Genomic DNA, 20236 nt, shown 5'->3' with positions numbered 1-20236 from the left:
GTGGGTAGTATGTGGCCATGGCACCTCTGTACCAGCAGTTATTATGTGTCAGGACAGACAGGGGTGTGTGAATGCATAACCTATGGGGGCGAATGTATACCAGTCATTATGTGTTATGGCCATCTACATGGCTGTTAACATCCATATTATCAGGCTTGGTCCACATGTTCTGCACTAAGGGGTTCTCTGTATACCTCTGGACTGTACAGAGTGCATCTGAATGTCCACATCTATTGGCCAATACCTCTGCTGTAGTCCACAGTAGCATTACGTGCTTGCAGCAGTACTGTACTATGATATCCTTAGGATGTCTGTCAGTAGCCAATGGCTCACATGTGAAAAGCAGATGTGACCTCCCACACACACCATGTCAATGAAGATAATCCCTATTACAGTAGCAATAGTCTACTAATATACCTGCTATACATGCCTGACATCCCCTTGCACTACGAAGTTGGGGCTGAGGTAGGGCTACACTGCATGTTCAGGACATATGATGAATATATATGTACATATGATTATCCAAATATCTATACAGATAATTACACATGTACATATCAACATATATAGATGAGTGTGTATATGTACATAGATATGCATATACGGGTACCTATTACTTCACCGACAAGTCAAAACAGCGACACTCACATGTTCGACTCCACATCATTGACACTTCATAACATCGACGTTTCAGGTAAGCGATCTTCCCCCTCACAGGACCCATGGTAGCACTAGTTTCTGTCTTTTAACGCGTAAGGTTTACGTCATTCTTCAAAATGTACCCTGACAGCGTTGTCCTTACCTTCTTAATAGTGAAACGAGTACTACCATGGGTCCTGTGAGGGGGAAGATCGCTTACCTGAAACGTCGATGTTATGAAATGTCGATGATGTGGAGTCGAACATGTGAGTGTCGCTGTTTTGACTTGTCGGTGAAGTAATAGGTACCCATATACACATCCAGATATATACATATACAGAGCATTATATGTCTACACATATACAGATAGTGATACATATGCACACATATATGTATACCATGCTACCATTACTGCCAGCAGTCAAATGCTGTTGTACCCCCACACATACGATGGGGCTGGGGCCATATATGTGTGGGCTTCAACTACACAATACATGTGTGCCCATGTGCACTCCAGAGGCCAATGTATATAACAGTGATATATGGCCCTGTAATATTGAGTCTAGGGGGGTGCACCATACATGACCAAGGCTGTTACAAAATGTGGGGGCATCAGGGGTGAGCTGCCTTAAGGTATCTGAATGTACAGTACCATACATTTCACCTATCTTGACATTACTTGCATAAAGTGTTTTACTGCAGGCCTACTGCCTCCTGCCATACAGACTGTTCTGTTTGCCAGTGTGCCTGTGATGGTGTCAGTTATGCCTTGTTATATCACAGTTACATCCCATTTGGTCAACTGAAGTCTTTACCACCTAGTGATTGTGTACAGAGAGTAGATAGAGGCTGCTGGAATATACACCTGCATCACTTACTATTGATTGTGTGGTATCCTGTGGCCCAGTCTGTCTTTACTATTGTACGATTTGAAGGGCTTGGCCTGGACAGCAACAGCTCTGGACCTTTCCAGACTACTGTGTTAGTATAACTGATTCACAATTGCATTACTCTGTTTATATGGATGTCAGTGTCTGAACAGCTATATGACATGGCATATAAATCGGTAATAGTACACAAATAAAGGTATTCCATTTCTGCAAGCTTGTGTGTGGTGTTTTATCCTATGACCTATCTGTGGGTATATGTTGCAGGCAACAAATGTCATTTGTATGGGTGGCTCATCCAGTGTCCAGTTGTTAGGGTGTTAACTGTAGGCACAGTGGCTGTTCGATATTGTGTGCACCTACTACATAAGTATCTTACTGTACGTATCTCTATGTGTAGTCACAATATATATATATATATATATATATATATATATATATATATATATATATATATACATGTATATCTGTATCTGCATATATGTGTCTGTGTAATAGCTTCCGCACTTTACATTTCCTATGGGTGCCAGACTGTACTGCATAATATGTTACCAATACCAGCCTGACATCATACAGGTTGGATGTAGTACTGTTAACATCATGTGCCTATGTTGTGTCAGGACCTGGTTATGGGATCTGTAACACTTGGTAGTGTATTGCAGGGCGGATGTGTTTGGCTGTTGGGGGGTGGGTATCACCATTCGTACAAGACGTATATTGTTTGGGGCCCCTCAACTCCATTAACGGTGCATTTGGACATATATGATTTAGTTAATATCCGATTGATAGTTACACATGTATGTCCATATATACCTATATGGATATATATATATATCTGCTTACATATATATAACTATGTCCATATATACCTACATAGATATATATCTGCTTACGTATATGTAACTTGCTGTGTATATGTAGACATATATATGTGTTGATGTAGGCATTCACATGCACATATGTTCATATATATTTATATATATGTATATATTTATAGATATATATATATATATATATATATATATATATCTACATATATAGATATGTTGTATCTGTTCAGATATTAATATATTTCTAGGTTCATAGGTTCATAGGTAGATACTAGGCTATTGGCCCTATGGCCTATATAAGCCTAGCCAAATGGTACTCTGGCTTTTGCCACCCAAGAAAATTATTTTCCTGTGCCCCTGTCAAACAGCGCCACAGAAGTGATCCCTGGGGAGAACTTCCTATTTCCCATCCAATCATCAAGATTTTTCTTGAAGAGTGCTAATGAGGAGCTTTGTTTGATATAGATAGGTAGCTTGTTCCAGAGTATGGGAAGTCTCTGGGACAGGAATCTATCCCTCCAGCATGTTCTGTTTATTGTGGTGACAAAGTTTAGGTCCCTAGAGCATGTAGCTCAGAGGGATTGGGATTTCTTTAAGTGGAGCATGTCCAGCAGCTCTGGGTTTGACATAGCTTTGTATGTTAAGCAGAGATCGCCTCTGAGTAGGCAATATGCGGCAGAGTAAAGCTGGAGTTTTTTGAGACGGTCTGCCTGTTTGAGGCTGGTAATTCTCTTTGTGAGGTATTTCTGCAGGCTTTCCAGTTGTTGTAGATGTCTTGTGAGGTACATACTAAAAGTGGTGTTGTACTCTCTAATGGGTCTAATGAGTGATGAGTAGAGGGGAACAATGACCTCTTTTTTCCTGGATGAAAAACCTTTTATGATGAGGTGTGCCACGTAGAAGGATTTCCTGACTACTGATGTGATTATTGAAGGAGAGACTACTGTCTACCTGTGTCCCAAGGTCTCTTATCACACTTTCAGTGTTAAGTAGACTACCGCTTATGTGGTAGTTCATGGGTACAGAGTTTTTACCAAAAGGGATGACAATGTACCTTTTGGCATTGAGCTTGAGGCCATGGCTTTGACACCAGGCATCTGTCTCAGAAAGGTCCTTTCGTAGGATTTCCACATCGTTAGGAGCTTTGATTATGGCTCCGAGTTTGCAGTGATCTGCGAACTTTGTTAGCCAAATACCTTCTGTGTTAGCCTGTACTTCAGAGAAGTAAATACCAAACAGGAGAAGACCTAGGATTGAATCCTGTGGTACTCTACTTGTCAATGGTCTGAAGTTGGATTTAGAGTCTGCTACTTTCACATTGTGGGATCTGTCAGTGTGCCAGTTGGCAACCCAGCTTGTGACATAGGGATTTATACCTAGTTTAGTGAGTTTATCTATAATTCCAGAGTAGGGGATGGTGTCAAAAGCCTTGGCAATATCTACATAGGCTGTGTGGACCACCTTACCCTCATCTATGGCTTTAGTGACCACTTCAAAGAAGTTTATCAGGTTTAGGAGACACGATCTGCCTTTTACAAACCCAAAATGGGTAGGGTCCAGAGTTTGGAGATTACCAGTGTCATTGTTTATAAGTTTCATGGTGATACATTCCATAGCCTTGCAGAACAGGCTCATCATGCTAATGGAGCTGTAGTTCCCGGGGTCCGTGGTGGCACACACACATACATCTAAATGTTGGACTACATTTTCTGTACTGTTTAATGACTGGGCTGGATGATATGTTTTTGAAATCATCAGGGTTATGTATATCGGGCATGGCTTAGTGGTGAATCACTTTGTCTATGGTGTGCAGGGTCCTGGATTTGAGCCTTGCAGAGGCTGTTTATTTTGTTGCTGGGCAGAACAAGGGTCATTGGATACAGAGTGATTAAGGCACTTTAAAGCAGTTGTAAGTGGGTTTGCGTGTTTGCGTGGAGGCAAGCACTGCTAACTTCCGGTTACAGTTTCCGATACTCAGTTAGCTTCTAAATTGCTTAACTAGTGTAGGCATTGCTTACCCCCGTGCAAATAGGCTTAGACCCGCTTACTGCTGTTTAAAAGTGCTTACTCCCGCTTACCCCCATGCTAATTTCTTTAAAAGAAAAGAAAAAAGGGTTGATAGGAAAGTGGTGAAAAAGGGGCACAAAGAGGGAAAGACAGCAGGGAAAATAGTTAGGGATGTGCAGGAAGGGTGTAAGGAAGGTCCATAGCTGATCATTTCTTCTACAGCAACAGCTGTGCATATACACTGAATTTGGAGGTAGATTTGGACACTCAAACCCCTGGGAGAGGGTTGAGGACAACAATAATAAGTTGTGATGCCAATTAGACTAGATTACATATGTCCAGTGGACATGTGTGTGAAATGGACAGCTATGTATGGGGGCGAGAATTTTTTGTGGGAACAGATTGCTCTTTTTTCTTTTTTTCAAGTGAGAGTGGGATATTGGGGAGGGGTAGTAGATATATTTGGGGAGGTAGGTTGGGTAGCTTAACAGACAAGACACACAAGATGCATACAGGGGCAGTATATGACACATGTGGGGGGTAAACACCTTGATGGGGAGGGGTGTTGGGATATCGGAAGTCCACAAGCCCACTAGTGGTAACAGAGAGACTGAGGTCCTCACCCATGGGCAGTCAACACTGCACCTTCACAACCCCAAAGGTGACTGTGCTGGGGGCTGAGCTGCAGAGCCAGGCTGACTCTGTAATCATGACACAAGGCCCTCAAGCTGGAGTAGAAGATCACCAAACTGCTCGTTGATCGCTCTATGCACCACGACCCCAACCTGGCAATGGGTGACAGGTGTCTGTCCATGCCCACTCCCGAGGGGGTGAGCCCCATCCCCTGTGGCAATTCCACTTGAAGGTGGTGCAGGACCAATGGACAGGAGGTCCAGGGTTGGGCCCCAGATGACATGCTGATGCCTACTGCCACAGCCAGCTGAGGTGGGATAGGTGGGTCCGCTGGGACCGGCCTTCCAAGTGTGCTATAGTGTTTAGATTTCATCATATATGGGTTAGTAATAGTCAACACATTTCAGGGTTAGGTATAACAGCATGCATACATATTCCCATTAACCCAGACACCAGATACGGAACAGTTGCATAGCAAACAGAACACATGCATATATGGGACCACATTGGTGATAAGAACAGCATGAGGTACATTGTTGGCACCATGTCACCAATGTTGGAATAATTCAATATAGCACATGCATGGAACCATGAACATATTTATCAAACAAATGGACATTATCAGAGTCATTACATACCAGTTGGAGTGGGTATGCTGATTATTGTTGGAGATATGGTGGGGGGGGGTGTCAATTAACAAGTAGTATATTCCTGTAGTCCACATTACATTGCCAGTCAGTGCTGTATTCTGTACCTTACAAGTCTTACTACATTACCCTATAGCCTTAGTTTGGTCACTAATATGGCTGTCATCATCATTACACATGAACCAGATTTACCTGCAGTATACACCTCTTACCTGGTATGCCTGTGGAGGGAATGTTTGTTAACACTAACTAACTGTTTCTACACATTCTCCTGGAATCCAGGTTGTTGTTTTGTACATAGCTATCCAACTCTTTCTGTACAGACTCTGGCCATGTGTTGACCACATGCTGGTATGTCGGGACATATCTAGAATATTGCCCTCTTCTAGTGACCTGATCCACACATATACATGCTTTCCTACACAGTATACTATGTAGCACAGTGTGGGAGACAGTGACCAGTGATACTTTATTATTCAGAGAAACTGCAACACTCACAATCCCCTACAATACCAGTATGAACAGTACCAGTACAGGTTATATTGGTCTGTATTTCTCAGCACAGTGTTCGTATCCAACATACCTGTGGGGGCAATGTTTGTTTGCACTAGCTGACTGTTGCCAAACAAAGTTCTGGATTACACATTAGTATTATGCACATACATCTCACTCTGTTACTGTACACACTCTAGTCACAGCTTGACAAAATGGGAGTGTAGATAGGACATACTTGAAATATTACTCTCCTAACAGTTTTGGGGGTTGCTGCAGTGACAGGTGTGTTCTCATTATGACTGACAATCACCTGTATTCCCTGTTTGATGGCTATACATCTAGGATCATCCCACAGACTTACCAGGGGGACAGGCAGCAGATATGGGCACATATACTGGACATTCTGGTCTCATGTGTACAGCTGTGGGGTATGAATCTGCATGCAGTCTTATTCCACTCCCAGGATTCAGATCATGGCTGTATCTGCTACGACTTAAACACTGTCCATCACAGTTGTGTCTACTATATTGATATTCCTGTATATCTCCAATCTGCTTTCTGTCTTATTAATCCCCTGTGCTTATGCATTCTGACTTATTATAACAACACTCTTATACAGATTTCCTAGACAGTTACATGTTGTAGGACAATGTGAGTGACAGTGATGTGCAATACCTCATTATTCAGAGCAAATGCATATCATTCTTGTATTTCTAGGCACAGTGTTGGTATCTGACAGACCTGTGGGAATAATGTTTATTAGCACTACCTGAATGTTCCCACACAAAGTACCAGGTTCCACATTACTATTATGCACATACATCTCACTCTGTTACTGTTCTTACTCTGACCAGAGCTTAACAGGTTGGGGTGTAAATGGGACACACGTGGTTTCTTAGTCACATAAGGTATTGGGAGTTGCTAGTGTGCCATGTTTGTTGTCATAGATGTGTTTCAGTCAGTTGTATTTCCTGTTTGCTGCCTATACATCTGGGATCATCCCACTGATTTCCTAGGGGGACAGGTTGATAGGCAATAGATGTGGGCCAGTTCAATAGACATTCTGGACATATCTGTACAGTTATGGGGTATGATTCTGTATGCAGAATACTATTAGTGGCAGGATTCGAACCGTGGCTGTATGTGCTAAAAAAAGGAACAGTTCACATCTCAGTTGCATGTGCTATTCAGTTTTTGCTGTCTGCATTTTCCCTGTTTACTGTCTATGTGTCTCTCAGTTGTACTAAATGGCCTCTGGGGATTACACCTGTCATATACAGGCAGGCATTCCTACACATTCAATTTATAGTGCATGGTGTGGGTAACAGTGCTTAATACAACAGTACTATTACACGATTGCAAATCTACATCACCATATGATAACAGAATATATACATGCAGTCCAGCAGTTAGACCTGTTTTGTCAGAATATTACACTTTTATTGACATACAAACAATATGAGACTCTTCTTGCCATATTCTCTAGCGTATGCAGTACTTGCCTTGAACAATACAGGTTTTATACTCTCAATTAATTTACTACTACTTATATTTTTATTTCCTATGACAGTAGATGCATGAGTATTACTGACCTACCTCAAGTCGCAACCTCTCCAGGTGGCTGATGTGGGCCTCCTGATTTGCGTCCCATTCTACTGCAGCTGTGGGGGACATAAGAGGAATATTTAACCATACTTATCCATGATATACCTGAGCTGGCAGTTATTACACACATACTGGGGTGATACTTACGTTGGAACATCTCCTGATGCTCTAGCCTCTTGGAGCCACTTCTCCAAGAGGTCCCCCTTCCGCCGCTTCAGGTCAAAATAGTGGTGCTTGACCTGCTCACCAGTTCGGGGTATGCCAGTGGCACTGGTGAGGTCATGGGCAAGATGGTCCCACGCCTCCGCCTTATATTGGGAGCTCTGGTACTGGCCCTGCAGCAATCTCTGAGCATGGTCTTTAACTAGGAATCCTGATATGACCTTTGACTCCTGGATGCTCAAGCATTGCGCACGGAAGTGCACTCTTTCTCCCCTTACTACCATAGTGCCTTCAAGGGGAAGCTACAACTAGTTATGAGATGTAGTCCCGCCTCTTGGGTTTAAGTAGGGCCGATTTCTAGCACTTTTCTGTGATTGGCCAGTTTTGAAAAGGCTAAGCCATGGGCAAACCTGCTTACCTAAGGTTGGCATTGTTTAAAGGGGTATACCACAGGGCACAATGAGTTAGCTAGTCTACACATTGCTCTCACCTCCTAAGCTGGCCTGTGCAATGCTTAGCGTTGCTTACATTAGACTTTCATTATAATACCTTTTTGGTATTGTGTTATTATTCATTACACCTTATATGTATGCCTGGTATCCCTGATTGATGTGTACGTACACTATGTGGGGTCCTTGTGTTTTATTGGGGACTTCAACACTCTATTACAATTACACCTTACTTCTGGGCTTACTGCTGTACTCTAGTTCACATATTTATGTTCTGTAGTGGGTTATGGCACATATGACTGTATACTGATGCCTTTCACAGGTTCAGTTTGGTTATACTATGGTGAGGGCTTGTTTGCTACTACCTCATTCTTCTGTACTTCTGTGATGGCTTGGTGATAACTACTGAGACTATGGTGGGTTTGAGATCTGTATGGCTGTTTATTTTCTTGATGGGCAGAACAAGTGCTGTTGGATACAGAGTGATTAAGGCACTTTTGAGAAGTTGTAAGCAGGTTTGCATGACGGTAAGCACTGCTAACATGCCATTACATCTGCTTACAGAGAGTTAGCTTTAGAATTGCTTAGCCAGTGTAGGCATTGCTTACCGCTATGCATACGGGCTTAAGGCCGCTTACTATTGCTTAAATATGTTTATTAGCTTATTTGTGCTTAAACATGCATACTAGTGTCTTATTCATTATGACACTGACATCTCACATGTGCATTTATTGCAGTACTCCAGTTTATAAATATATGTTATTTAGTGGGTTATGCAACAAAAGTATTGGTCATAACGTGCTTTGCCATGTAAAATGGAATGTGCTGCAGTGGGACTCGAACCGGGAATGCCTGCTTGTAAGGTGAATTCTCTGCCCACTACACTATTGCGATGCTGCTGCATTTGCATATATCTTCCTTGTTGTCCTCTTCAGCCTTTTAAGCTGCTTTAACCGTAGCTATGTGATGGGCACACCCGCATACCTACTGTTAGCTGTAATCGGAGTTTTAAAAAAAAAGTGTTTCTTCAATTTATTTATACATTCTGTTGCTGTTATACACAAAGGGGACTGTTGATGGGGATATGTGGTCACCTGTGAGCGGTCTTGCTCATTGCATACCCCTTTCTGTTGTTCTACATTGCGGGGGCGTGTTTATTCTGAGAGCTCTGCTCTCAGACACGCCCCCTGCACTCTTACATGCTCTGTGTAAGCCTAGGAACTCGGGCAGCGTGCCTCATTAACATGCATGGCGCGCTGCTGTCCTGCTCCTAAATGGTTGCTTATGTGCAGGACTAAGCTAGTCCTGCATGGAAGATTAGTAAATCCTGGGGAATGTCTTCACAAAGACACCCTGTACTGCTTTTGTTTCAAGTATATTACTAACACTCTGATTCCAGCTTGCAATAAGTTGATCAATTTTTCTTTTAGTTTGCACTTTCTGTAAAATCTAAATCATTTTTGAATGTCACCAGCTTTGCCCAAAACAGAAATTATGCTTTTCCTAGAACTAGAATGATATACAGCCATAGTGCAGCATTATTTAGGTCTGCTCCTGTGCTTAGGATATGAAAAAAGTCCTTTCACCTTCCAAAAAAAATCATCCCTTTATTTGCTTCATTACTTTAACCTATGTGGACTCATTCTGAAACTGATGTTTCAGACTGATGTGTTTTTTGAAAGTACTCTATGTAAATAAGATACCATCACTTTATCTTTCTTACTAGCAAATAAATAGTCTTTGTTATGCATTACAGAATCCCCTTATGTTCAAGATGTCAGTAAATCTCCCACCTGATGTCTCTTCCTTTAGTTTAAGTATATATATTTTTTAATTCCATGTGCTTCCTGTTATTAATTCTAAATATTTTCATGCATGCCTAGTATCTTCCTAATAAATTTCATTAGCTCTGTCATATTCTGCGTCAGAATTCTTAATACATTTTCAGGTCCTCACTCCTCTTCTCATCTTTAAACATTACTTTTTTATGTTCATTTTTTGCTCAGGCATTGTTTCATCTTTTTTGACAGTTTTGATAATTTACTTTGGTTCTTTGAATCATAGCTGTTCTTATCTCTTACTACAGCTGGATTTCTCTTATTATCAATTTCTTCAGTTTTATTCATCTTATTTGTTATTTGGGTCTGTCTGGCATTTCCTTAGTAACTTTCCTGATTCTTCTTAGAGTCACATTAAAATTAATTTTTTTTTTTTTTTTTTTGCTCTCCTTGCATTATTTTTGCCTCTCCTCTCCTCTCCTCATACCCCCAAACTTTCTCCAGTTCAGGGCTGGGACTGTGTGAAACCTAAAATCTACCTGGAGGATGCTTTTTTGTTTTTTTTATTTAATGACATACCCTTTGCTTCCCCTACCTTGAAGTCTCTGTTACAACCATGGGGATGGCACAAAATAGGGATGTGCCAATGTATCACTCCACCTCTGAAGCAGCTTGGTCAAAGTCAGTCACTTGTTTGGACTGTCTCATGCCCCGGCCTACAACAGGGATTTTATGTGTGGAACACTCCTGAGACTACTCTCCCTCTCTCATGGGACAGTAACACTCATCCCTCCATGCTATCCCATCAAATTTTTGAGTGGCTAATCGAACCTTGGTTGCTTGGTTATAGCCAGGACGTTATCTCTCTATGCCACCAGAGGGGCTAACATCAGTTACTTTAGTTGTTACCTGTTAGTTTGTTTGCCAGTAAGTACTTTTTTAAGTGTTTAATTGTTTTTCCAAGCAGGACTCTGAATACATGTTAATGAAAAGTAATTAGATTTTGTGCATTATGTCTATGGCCACATACAACCAAACTTCATACACAACAAGTATGGGATGTGTCATGATGGGAAAGAGTAGGTATATTGTGAAATATACCACTGATAGATTGTGACAGCACAAAGGGTTCTCTCATTGTTTGCCCATATAATGGACACTAATTGGGTTATATAGAGCAGTATAGGAAACAGGGCCTGGTGAAGAACAACAATTGGAAGCAGCAGGAGCACTAGATGTTATGACATAAAGTTGTAAGCAACATTTAAAAATTCAAATTAAAATGAAGGACCTAGTGGCCAGAAAACTTCATTAGCAGAATGTAGAACTGTCATCCTTTGTTGTCACTAATTCAAGACAGAATGATAAGTTGAAGTATGGTCACAAGTATGTATATTTCTCCAGCAAACGTTGAAGAATGAGACCAACCTTTTAGCATAAATAAAAGATACTTTTGTTTTGTCCATGAAGTAAACATAAGTATAATATGAAAATAGTAATGGCGAAAAATAGTATGCATTTCTCAAGAATTTCATGCTCGTGCACACACACACACACACACACACACACACACACACACACACACACACACACACACACACACACACACAAACATAGACACATATCCCTTAACAAAATGCATGGACCCAAAATGGTGCATGGAAGCAAACAACTTGCACCTACATACATAAACTTATTTCATTGCAAATGAAGATGCTTAGCTATTTAGTATGGTACTAAATTTTGTTTTAATCATATGCATTCATATCTATGTACAGTAAACTCTCAGTTAACTGGAACTCAAGCAACCAGAAAAACATTGAATAAATACAGTGCAGTATGAACAATTCAGTTTTTCATGTGTTGCACCATGCAGAAATATACCTTACATTTTTAGAGTTTTAAAAAGGAAGATACAAATAAATTCCCTCTCTCCTCATCCTGAGAACAAGTCAAACCAAAGTCAAGTCACTAAAATGTCAACACTCGCACCATACTCACTCAGTTTGCATCAGATTGCTTATTCTCTCTCCAGTCTCACACACACACACACACACACACACACACACACACACACACACACACACACACACACACACACACACACACGCTCACACACACAGTCTCTTCAGCACTCATACATGCACTCACTCACTTTTTCTTTCTCTGATCTTTTACACACACTCTCTTCAGCTTTCATGCATCTCTCCGATCTTTCATACACAGTCACTTCTGCTTTCATACATGCATTCACTCTCTCTCTCTCTGTCTCTCTATTCAATTCCAGTCCACTCAGAGTGCAACTGAAAACCATTCCGCATGCCATGCTTTCTAGTGGAAATAAAAGTTTAAAATATTACTATTCCAGCCAGGCTTTTAATTACTGTATTTAAATATTAAAATCAAAACAATACAATGTTTTTGGTATGGTTTGGTATAGTATAGGGTACAGCATTTTTCAGGTTTATTTTTAATAGTAACTCTCAAGCAACCAGAAACTACACTTATCTGGCATATATCAATTCCCATGGGTGTTGGTTAGCTGAGAGTTTACTGTGTGTGTGTGTGTGTGTGTGTGTGTGTGTGTGTGTGTGTGTGTGTGTGTGTGTGTGTGTGTGTGTGTGTGTGTGTGTGTGTGTGTGAGTACATAATTCATACTTATGTATATCATTTGTGCAGATCATTTATATTGTGGATACATAGTATTTCTTTCAAATGGTAAACCATGTTTTGCTGACTGCTTTAGAATGTGTTCTTAGGCGGAATAAAATACTTACTTTGCAAATTATCAGTATCCCATTTTTACCATTATTGTTTTTACAGTTCTTTGAGGTATCCCTCTGATAATTCTGTGGCCATATCATCATTTTTCTTACAGAAAATCATCATTAAAATACAAATGGTAATCTGTTCGAGCATATACAAAGGAATATCAGGTAGTGGCCCTGACATCAACTGGACGATTGTCATTTCCTTGCAAGAGTATGGTTTATACTAACATGTTTCCATGTTTTTTCAGGATAGGTGAACCAGATGATGAAGGAACCATAAGAGGGTCCATAAGACGTAAGTGTGACTTCTGCTTTCTTGAGTGTTAAGTAAAACTTTAACAGTAAGAAATGAGTATGCCTTTGTTTTTCTTGCAAATATTTTTCATTAGATTTGGTTAGTGTTATGTCACTTGGAATAAGAATATTCTAGAATATTTCAGAAGTATGTTTCTTCTATAATGGAGTTGAGATTGGCTTGGAATAAAAAAGAAAAGATATCATGTATTAGGTAGACCATTGAAATCACCAAATTATATTCTTAACACTGAAACACATATAGGATACAGATACTCAAGCTTTCTGATTAACAGGAACTAGCAATCAGTTATAATTAATTGATACCAGATACAGTGGTTTAATATCTGTGCCCACAAAGGGAGAAAAGTTTACATCATTTCTTTTCCATTGACTAATGGAGAGTTTTAAAGAGCACAATTATGTGAAACAAATCTGTGTGTAACTCACTTACTCAGAGCAATGACAAAAATATCAATCCATAAGATGCGTGCGCGTGTGTGTGTGTGTGTGTGTGTGTGTGTGTGTGTGTGTGTGTGTGTGTGTGTGTGTGTGTGTGTGTGTGTGTTTGGTGGGGGAGGGTTCTGCTTGACAACTTACAAGGCAAAGTTCATGGCTTGCCATAAACGTAAAGACCGTCCCTGATGGATACATTAAGAGAAAGTTAACTTTAAGATTAGTTCAAATCATCAATTCTGATAATAAATGGTAAAATAAATTACAATAAATAGTAATGTTCTCAAAATTAGCTAAATCTAGAGAAGGAAAATAAAATACTATAACTTAGTCTTGTTTAACATGATATCTGTGTGTGTGAGATGCTTAAAAATATATACTCAACTAGAAGTGATGTAAAGGCTATAACATTCTGTTATGAAAAAATCAGGGACTGTCATGAAAATAAGATGCTAGTCTAGAATGTGTGGCTGCCTCAAATCTGGCAGTGTGGATATCTGTGGGCAGGACAGCCAGACCATACTAACAGAGAGAGTATGACGAGTCAGTATGTTATGCAGGGCTGTGTTTTAGCTAAGAATAAGGATGAAAAGAAGGAAAAAACATAAAGAAAGTAACAGTTCTGGAGTCAGAGTATGTATTTATTAATGTGTTGAGAGTGTTAAGTCCTAAGATGGTTCTTTTTAACAGTAGCAGTACTGAGCCTTGTTATAACAGGATCATAGGCAGAGGTGTAGCTAGCTATTTTTAAGCCCAGTCCCCCGATCTGTTGTATCCCCCTCAATGTTAAGGAGAAGTAAAAAAAAACAAAAACTAGTTTATAGTTATAGTGTTTCAGTTTTCACCATACATAAATGCAATACCTACATTTATTTCTAAATACTGCTATGCACTGAAAATTGATTGGGATCTGCTAATCATGCACCTTAACACTTTGCAGCCAGGAAGGTGTAATCTTCACACCACTCCAGCTGTGCCTCTGATCATAGGAAATGCAAGACAAATGGGCCAAGTGGTCATTTACACCATGCCAGTACCCACCCATTTATGTCTTGCCTCTTTTTTCATGGTGGGTCAGGTCATACATACAGTTTATTACTCTGCTTAATTTGTAGAAGGGGATTACTCCCAAAAAGGTGGGCACTGCATGATGAAGCTATCGTGCCACTGTGTTTTGCACATTTGAAGTGAGGTATTTAGATCCCTGGCCCTAGTTTTCTAGGACTCTTCAATATAAGGAGGTATAAGAGGTCTTGGACTACTGGATTTCTGATAACCTGATAAACAAGACACAGATCCCCCTCTAAGGAGTCCACAGAACACTAAATACAGGGACAGTACCTCTTTTGTAAACTCAGGGTTTATAAGACTATAATCTTATTACTTAGGGACCTTTTTGGTCTTTCCAGTCATTTGATATGTTGAGCAATTTACATTTTAAAGGTGAAAGGTGAGGGATTATCCAACCATGTTCTTAGATCTCTTACGACGTTCTTATTTTAAGTGGAGTGTTGTCTATTCCATAGGCTGTAGTGCAATACTGTTTTCTAAATGCAACAATATTGCACCTTTTAGAGTTAGACTGAGCCCATTTTTGCACCAATTATTTACTAATGTAAGCTCATGTTGGAGTGCCAGTGTGCCATCCCTGGGGACTTAAGGATGATGCCCACAATCATTTGCAAATTTGGTCAAACAAAGATAATCATTTGTATTTTGGAGATACAAGAAGTAGATACTGAAAAGCAGTAGCCCTGGCATGGATCACTAAGAAACTCCACTGGTCACTTTAATGCTTTCTGATGAAGCACTCATCATCTGCACTGTGTGGGTCCTGTCTCTCAGCCAGTTAGCTATCCATTTAATTACATAGGGTCAGTTTGTTGCATTATGCTATAGTGTGGCATGGTATTCAAATACCTTGGCAAGATCAAGTTGCTCTGTATGGACAGCATGCCCACTGTCCATGGCTTGAGTTCCTTTCTTGAAGAGGTTAAACAGATTCATTAAGCAGCCTCTTCCTTTGACAAAGCCGAAATGAGAGGCATCAAGTCTTACAAGATTTGTTGACATTATAGTTTACCAGGTCTTTTATGATATGCTCTCTAGATTTGCTTATGAGATTCATTAGACTGATTTGTCTGTAGTGGGATGACCTTTGTGAAGTGACATCACAACAGCTGTGTACCAGACCTTAGGGACAAAGCCAGTTGCTATGATCCAGCTGAAAAAATTGAGGACTGGATCTGCCAGTGCATGTTTAATGCTGTTTATCAGGCAGTGGGGCAAATTATCAGGTCCCATGAAAGAGTTGTTTTTTTCTTTCGGAAAGTACTTTTAATAGAAGTTATTTAGTGATGATGAGAGGTGGGAAGCCCTCAGAAATGTTTGGGCTTTTTATGATTGTCTCATTTGTGAAATTACCACCGAATTTGTGTGCTAGTATGTTCTCAACATCCACTTGGTCATTGGTCAGAGTAAGTCATGCCAATCACAATATGTTCTTAAAGATCTACATCTACTTTCCGAAATCCCACTTTGTCAAATTCATAAAGACGAGACAAAGTTGATTAAGATGTAGTTTCATGAACATCCCGATTACCGTAAAATAACTCCAGGAAATAAAACTCTTGTCCAACAAAAGTTCAACAACAAACTAAAGCAAATCAAACCCACCCAAGTGGGGGGCTTCGACTCCCACCCCACATTTTGGGGACTGTGCTCCCCACAGCCACCAACTAAATATACCAACTCCAAGATCACACTACAGTGGAGAAAAGGGCAAAGTTCACCATGCTGGCCAAGTGCTCCATTTCTTGGAGTTATTTTATGGTGATCCGGGTGTTTATAAAACTACATCTTCGGCAACCCCATCTTGTCATTATAAGTTCAACGAAGTGGGATTTTAGGAAGTAGAAGTAGATCTATTCTGAGCAAAGATGAGGAATATTCCTTATTTTCCTGATATAACTAATAAAGAATTTGGGAATATCTTTAGCCTCTGATGGTTGTATGAGTTCATGGAATGCCTTAGTGTTCTGGATGATATTTTTCAACTTGGCTTGTATCTAAACTTGCCTTGTTGTTTAGATCTGTTTGGGACAGCCAAATGATGACAGTTATCCAGATAAGTATGTAATTTATTTGTATGTCTACCTTCCATATCTTTATCCTGGATAATAGAGCTGTAAGTGAATTTAGAGACCCCTTCATAGAATTCAGAGCCATAGCTAGGGTGGAGCAAAAGGGCCAGCCACTCTGTGCACTAGCTATCAGGGGACATGATCTTCATTACTTTATTCAGTTGTGGAAGTGGGATTTATTCCTATTCAGAAATGGCCATGCACAACAGAAGGACTAGAACTGTTAAACATTTGTGCATCTGTAGTCATTGAATTCAGTGATTTTTATGACAAGGGATTTAAAGATTTTGAGGGTGAAATTTAGCAGTTTGTGATCAGACATGATTGATGAATATAATATCAGAGGGATAATATACAGAAATGCTAAAATGATAAGGACCAGATTGAGAATATTTTGTTGTCTAGTAGGTTCTTTGACAATCTGTTCCAGGATGTATTTGTTTATAAATCTAAGAATTTTTGCGGCATATCCTGAATGTGGGGTGTAGGTATCCCAGTTTATTGTAAAGTCACCCAGGAAATTGAATTTCTGTTTATAGGGAGCTTTTACGGATATTTAGTAAGCTTATATGTTTTTTTTTTTTTTTTTGAAGTTATAGAAGGGAATCCTGTAGCAAATTATGATCTAGTAGTTTATCCTGTTTAGTGTGATATAAATCTCAATAAGTTATGTTTGTGAGTCTCTGTGAATCTGTCTTGAAATTATGTGATTTTTAACAAATATGGATACTCTAGCACAGTTCCCATTGGGTCTAAAGATGTAGTAGGCACAGAACCCATGTGTGGAGGGAGCAACTTTGAACATGTGAACCAAGTTTTCAATAATAAAACATTCACAAAATGTCACCCACATGTAGGGAGCTCTTGAAGTCTGATAACTTGTTATTCAGGCTCCTAACACAGAGGTGAGTGACCTTGATAATCTATTAAGTGGACCATGCTTAAAATGGTACAATCGAGGCAGCAGGACCATGTGTCAGTATGCTGTAGCCTTGGAACAAGAGGTACATGCCATCCTTGGCAAGGCAAGTATGAATGTCAATTATCTCTTCCCATGGTGACACATACTGGATCCTGCTAGAATGAAACCAGCTGTTTAGCCAGTTGTTAAAGACAATTAGTTTTTCTTTATACTTCTGTATCATTTGTAGTGAAGGAAGGATTCAGCTAAATGCAAAGGTCTTTCCTGCACTGTTGATATCCACAGAGAGCTCAAACATGTCCATCTGTAAATCCATCAGGATTTTGTACTTCAGGTTTTTCACTCCATATGGACAACCACCATATTGTAACCATGTTTCTCTGGTTTTAGGATCATACAAAGCCCTTGACATGCCAGCTATCTTGGCCCCTGAAAGACAATTCACTGTTATCCTGTTTTTATCCAAATTTGTGAGAGAAGAACTGGTGTGCCTGACTGTGGAGTCACCAATCACTAGTACATTTTTATTTGAATTTGTAGAGTGCTTAGATGTACTGCATTTGGAGTGAATACTTCCTGGTGACTCATCTAATTTCCACCAGAAAGTGCCATGCTGTTTCACTTACACTGGAATCCGGTCCTAATGGGCTTTGGATGCTGGGCAAGAGTTGGTTTATAGACTCAGCATATGATACTTTCCTGGGCGATTGTGTGGAGTGCAGTAGTAGTGTATATTTTTCCCAGAACGTGTTACGCTGTGAGAGCGAGGCTTCCAGTTTGGTTAAGTGCTTACATTTCTCACAAATGGTGTAAAGCTAAGCAGTAGTTCATTGTCTGTGAGCATCAGGTAATGTTTACACTGCCTGAATACACAGAGTGCAAATGAGGTAGTAACTACAGGAAGTCTAGTTAGCTGACCTTCCATTTCAGTCCAGTGGTGTAAGGGGAGCTTGGTTTAGTACATATATAATTGACATCAAGTTGAGCAAACAAAGGGCATTTAAAGTAAAGGACGCAGTTTCAGACTTAATTTAATCACAATAATGGATTGGGTTTTAGCATAAAATTAATCAGAATTGAGGTTGGCACTAATGCCCTTAAGGTGGAAGAAAAATATAGTCAGATACATGATAGCACAAATCCAGTGAAGGAAGAAAAATGTCAATTTTGGGTCTATAATTGTGGCTCCTGGTTTAGCATTTAAACAGTCTAAGATAAAATAAAATGAAGTAAGCTGAAATTGGCATTAAAACAACACTGTGCTCAATAATGTACTACCTATTTATGAAGACAGTTTTGGAGTGTATCGTTGTAGAGATGCTCATCGCCACATTTGCATAGTTCACATTTGAGTGTGAAACTATCTATAGTAACTAACAGATAATTTAATACTGAAGCTACTTTCATATGTTGAGTGCAGTTAAACAGAATAGAGAAAGTGAAAGAACAAGCAGAAAACAGCAATGGCTTTAGCCAGTAATCAGAAACAGCAGACAATCATCTTTTTGCCACAGAATAGCTACTGCTGGTATCTCTGAAGCTTTCATCCTGACCAAACACTAGACAAACCAGCAAATTTTGTGTAAAATGCATGAAGCAGAGAAAAAAAATCAGTCAGCATAACACAGGGGATTATGCTAATAACATAGTAAATGCCAGGGAACTGATGTATGCAAATGTTATGTATGTGTATGTATATGGGTGTGTATACATACATATATATATATATATATATATATATATATATATGTGTGTGTGTGTGTGTGTGTGTGTGTATGTCTGTGTGTGTATACACATAGATATAGATATGTAGATAGATACACACACACACACACACACACACACACACACACACACACACACACACACACACACACACGTACAGTAAAGGGTGTTTTAGTCAAATAATAAGAAACAGTCAAAAAATTAAATCACATAACCTGTAAAACTCGCAAGGCATGCATAAGTGCTAGGAAAATCAGTTACTTTCCTGATTTAAAGATGGAGTGGTTTTAAAATGCTGATTACTCTCTTTTTCATCATGTGTAATCTGTGCAGTCCCACTGAAGCCTTTAGATAAATGCTGAAATAAAATCACAAATTACAGCCTTGTTGACTGTCAGCCTTATGGTTATTATTTCACCAGTTAAAAATGTTAACCTTAATATAAAACTAAGCACTTTATTTGTGTATATAAAAACAGGTGCCAATGCTATACAACATCTCAGAAGTCTTTCTCTACTAACCTTCTGAGACAGTCACCATTTTACTGTTAGCCTAAAATCCTCATAAAATCATGCATTTTTGGTATAAATGTTTTTTTTCAGCATACCCAATATGTATCTAGTATTAGGTGCTCCAGATAAAAAAGGTCTTAAATATTGTAAGGTCTCATGAAACCCAGACTGATGTTCAAACCATTTATTACCATAATGAAAAATCAACTGAATTTTCCAGAGGTGGACAAAATGTATCTGAAGAGCTGTAATGATATATTTGATACAGAACAATTAGGCTT

The 20236-nt window shown here is 39.6% G+C and overlaps 1 protein-coding gene across 2 annotated transcripts in view; it reads left to right on the top strand.

Annotated features, from left to right (window-relative positions):
• LOC122809167 (phospholemman-like) overlaps positions 1-20236 on the top strand; it is a 935896-nt gene that overhangs the window by 865969 nt on the left and 49691 nt on the right. For both annotated transcript variants that reach the window (XM_044080456.1, XM_044080455.1), the window contains one exon: positions 13152-13198. In XM_044080456.1, coding sequence (XP_043936391.1) covers positions 13152-13198 — 47 coding nt within the window. The remainder of the gene's footprint in view (positions 1-13151; positions 13199-20236) is intronic.

Source organism: Protopterus annectens, chromosome 8.part0, assembly GCF_019279795.1.
Source record: "Protopterus annectens isolate FY-2018-M chromosome 8.part0, PAN1.0, whole genome shotgun sequence".
NCBI lineage: Eukaryota > Metazoa > Chordata > Ceratodontiformes > Protopteridae > Protopterus > Protopterus annectens.
This window is presented reverse-complemented; position numbering and strand designations above follow the sequence as displayed.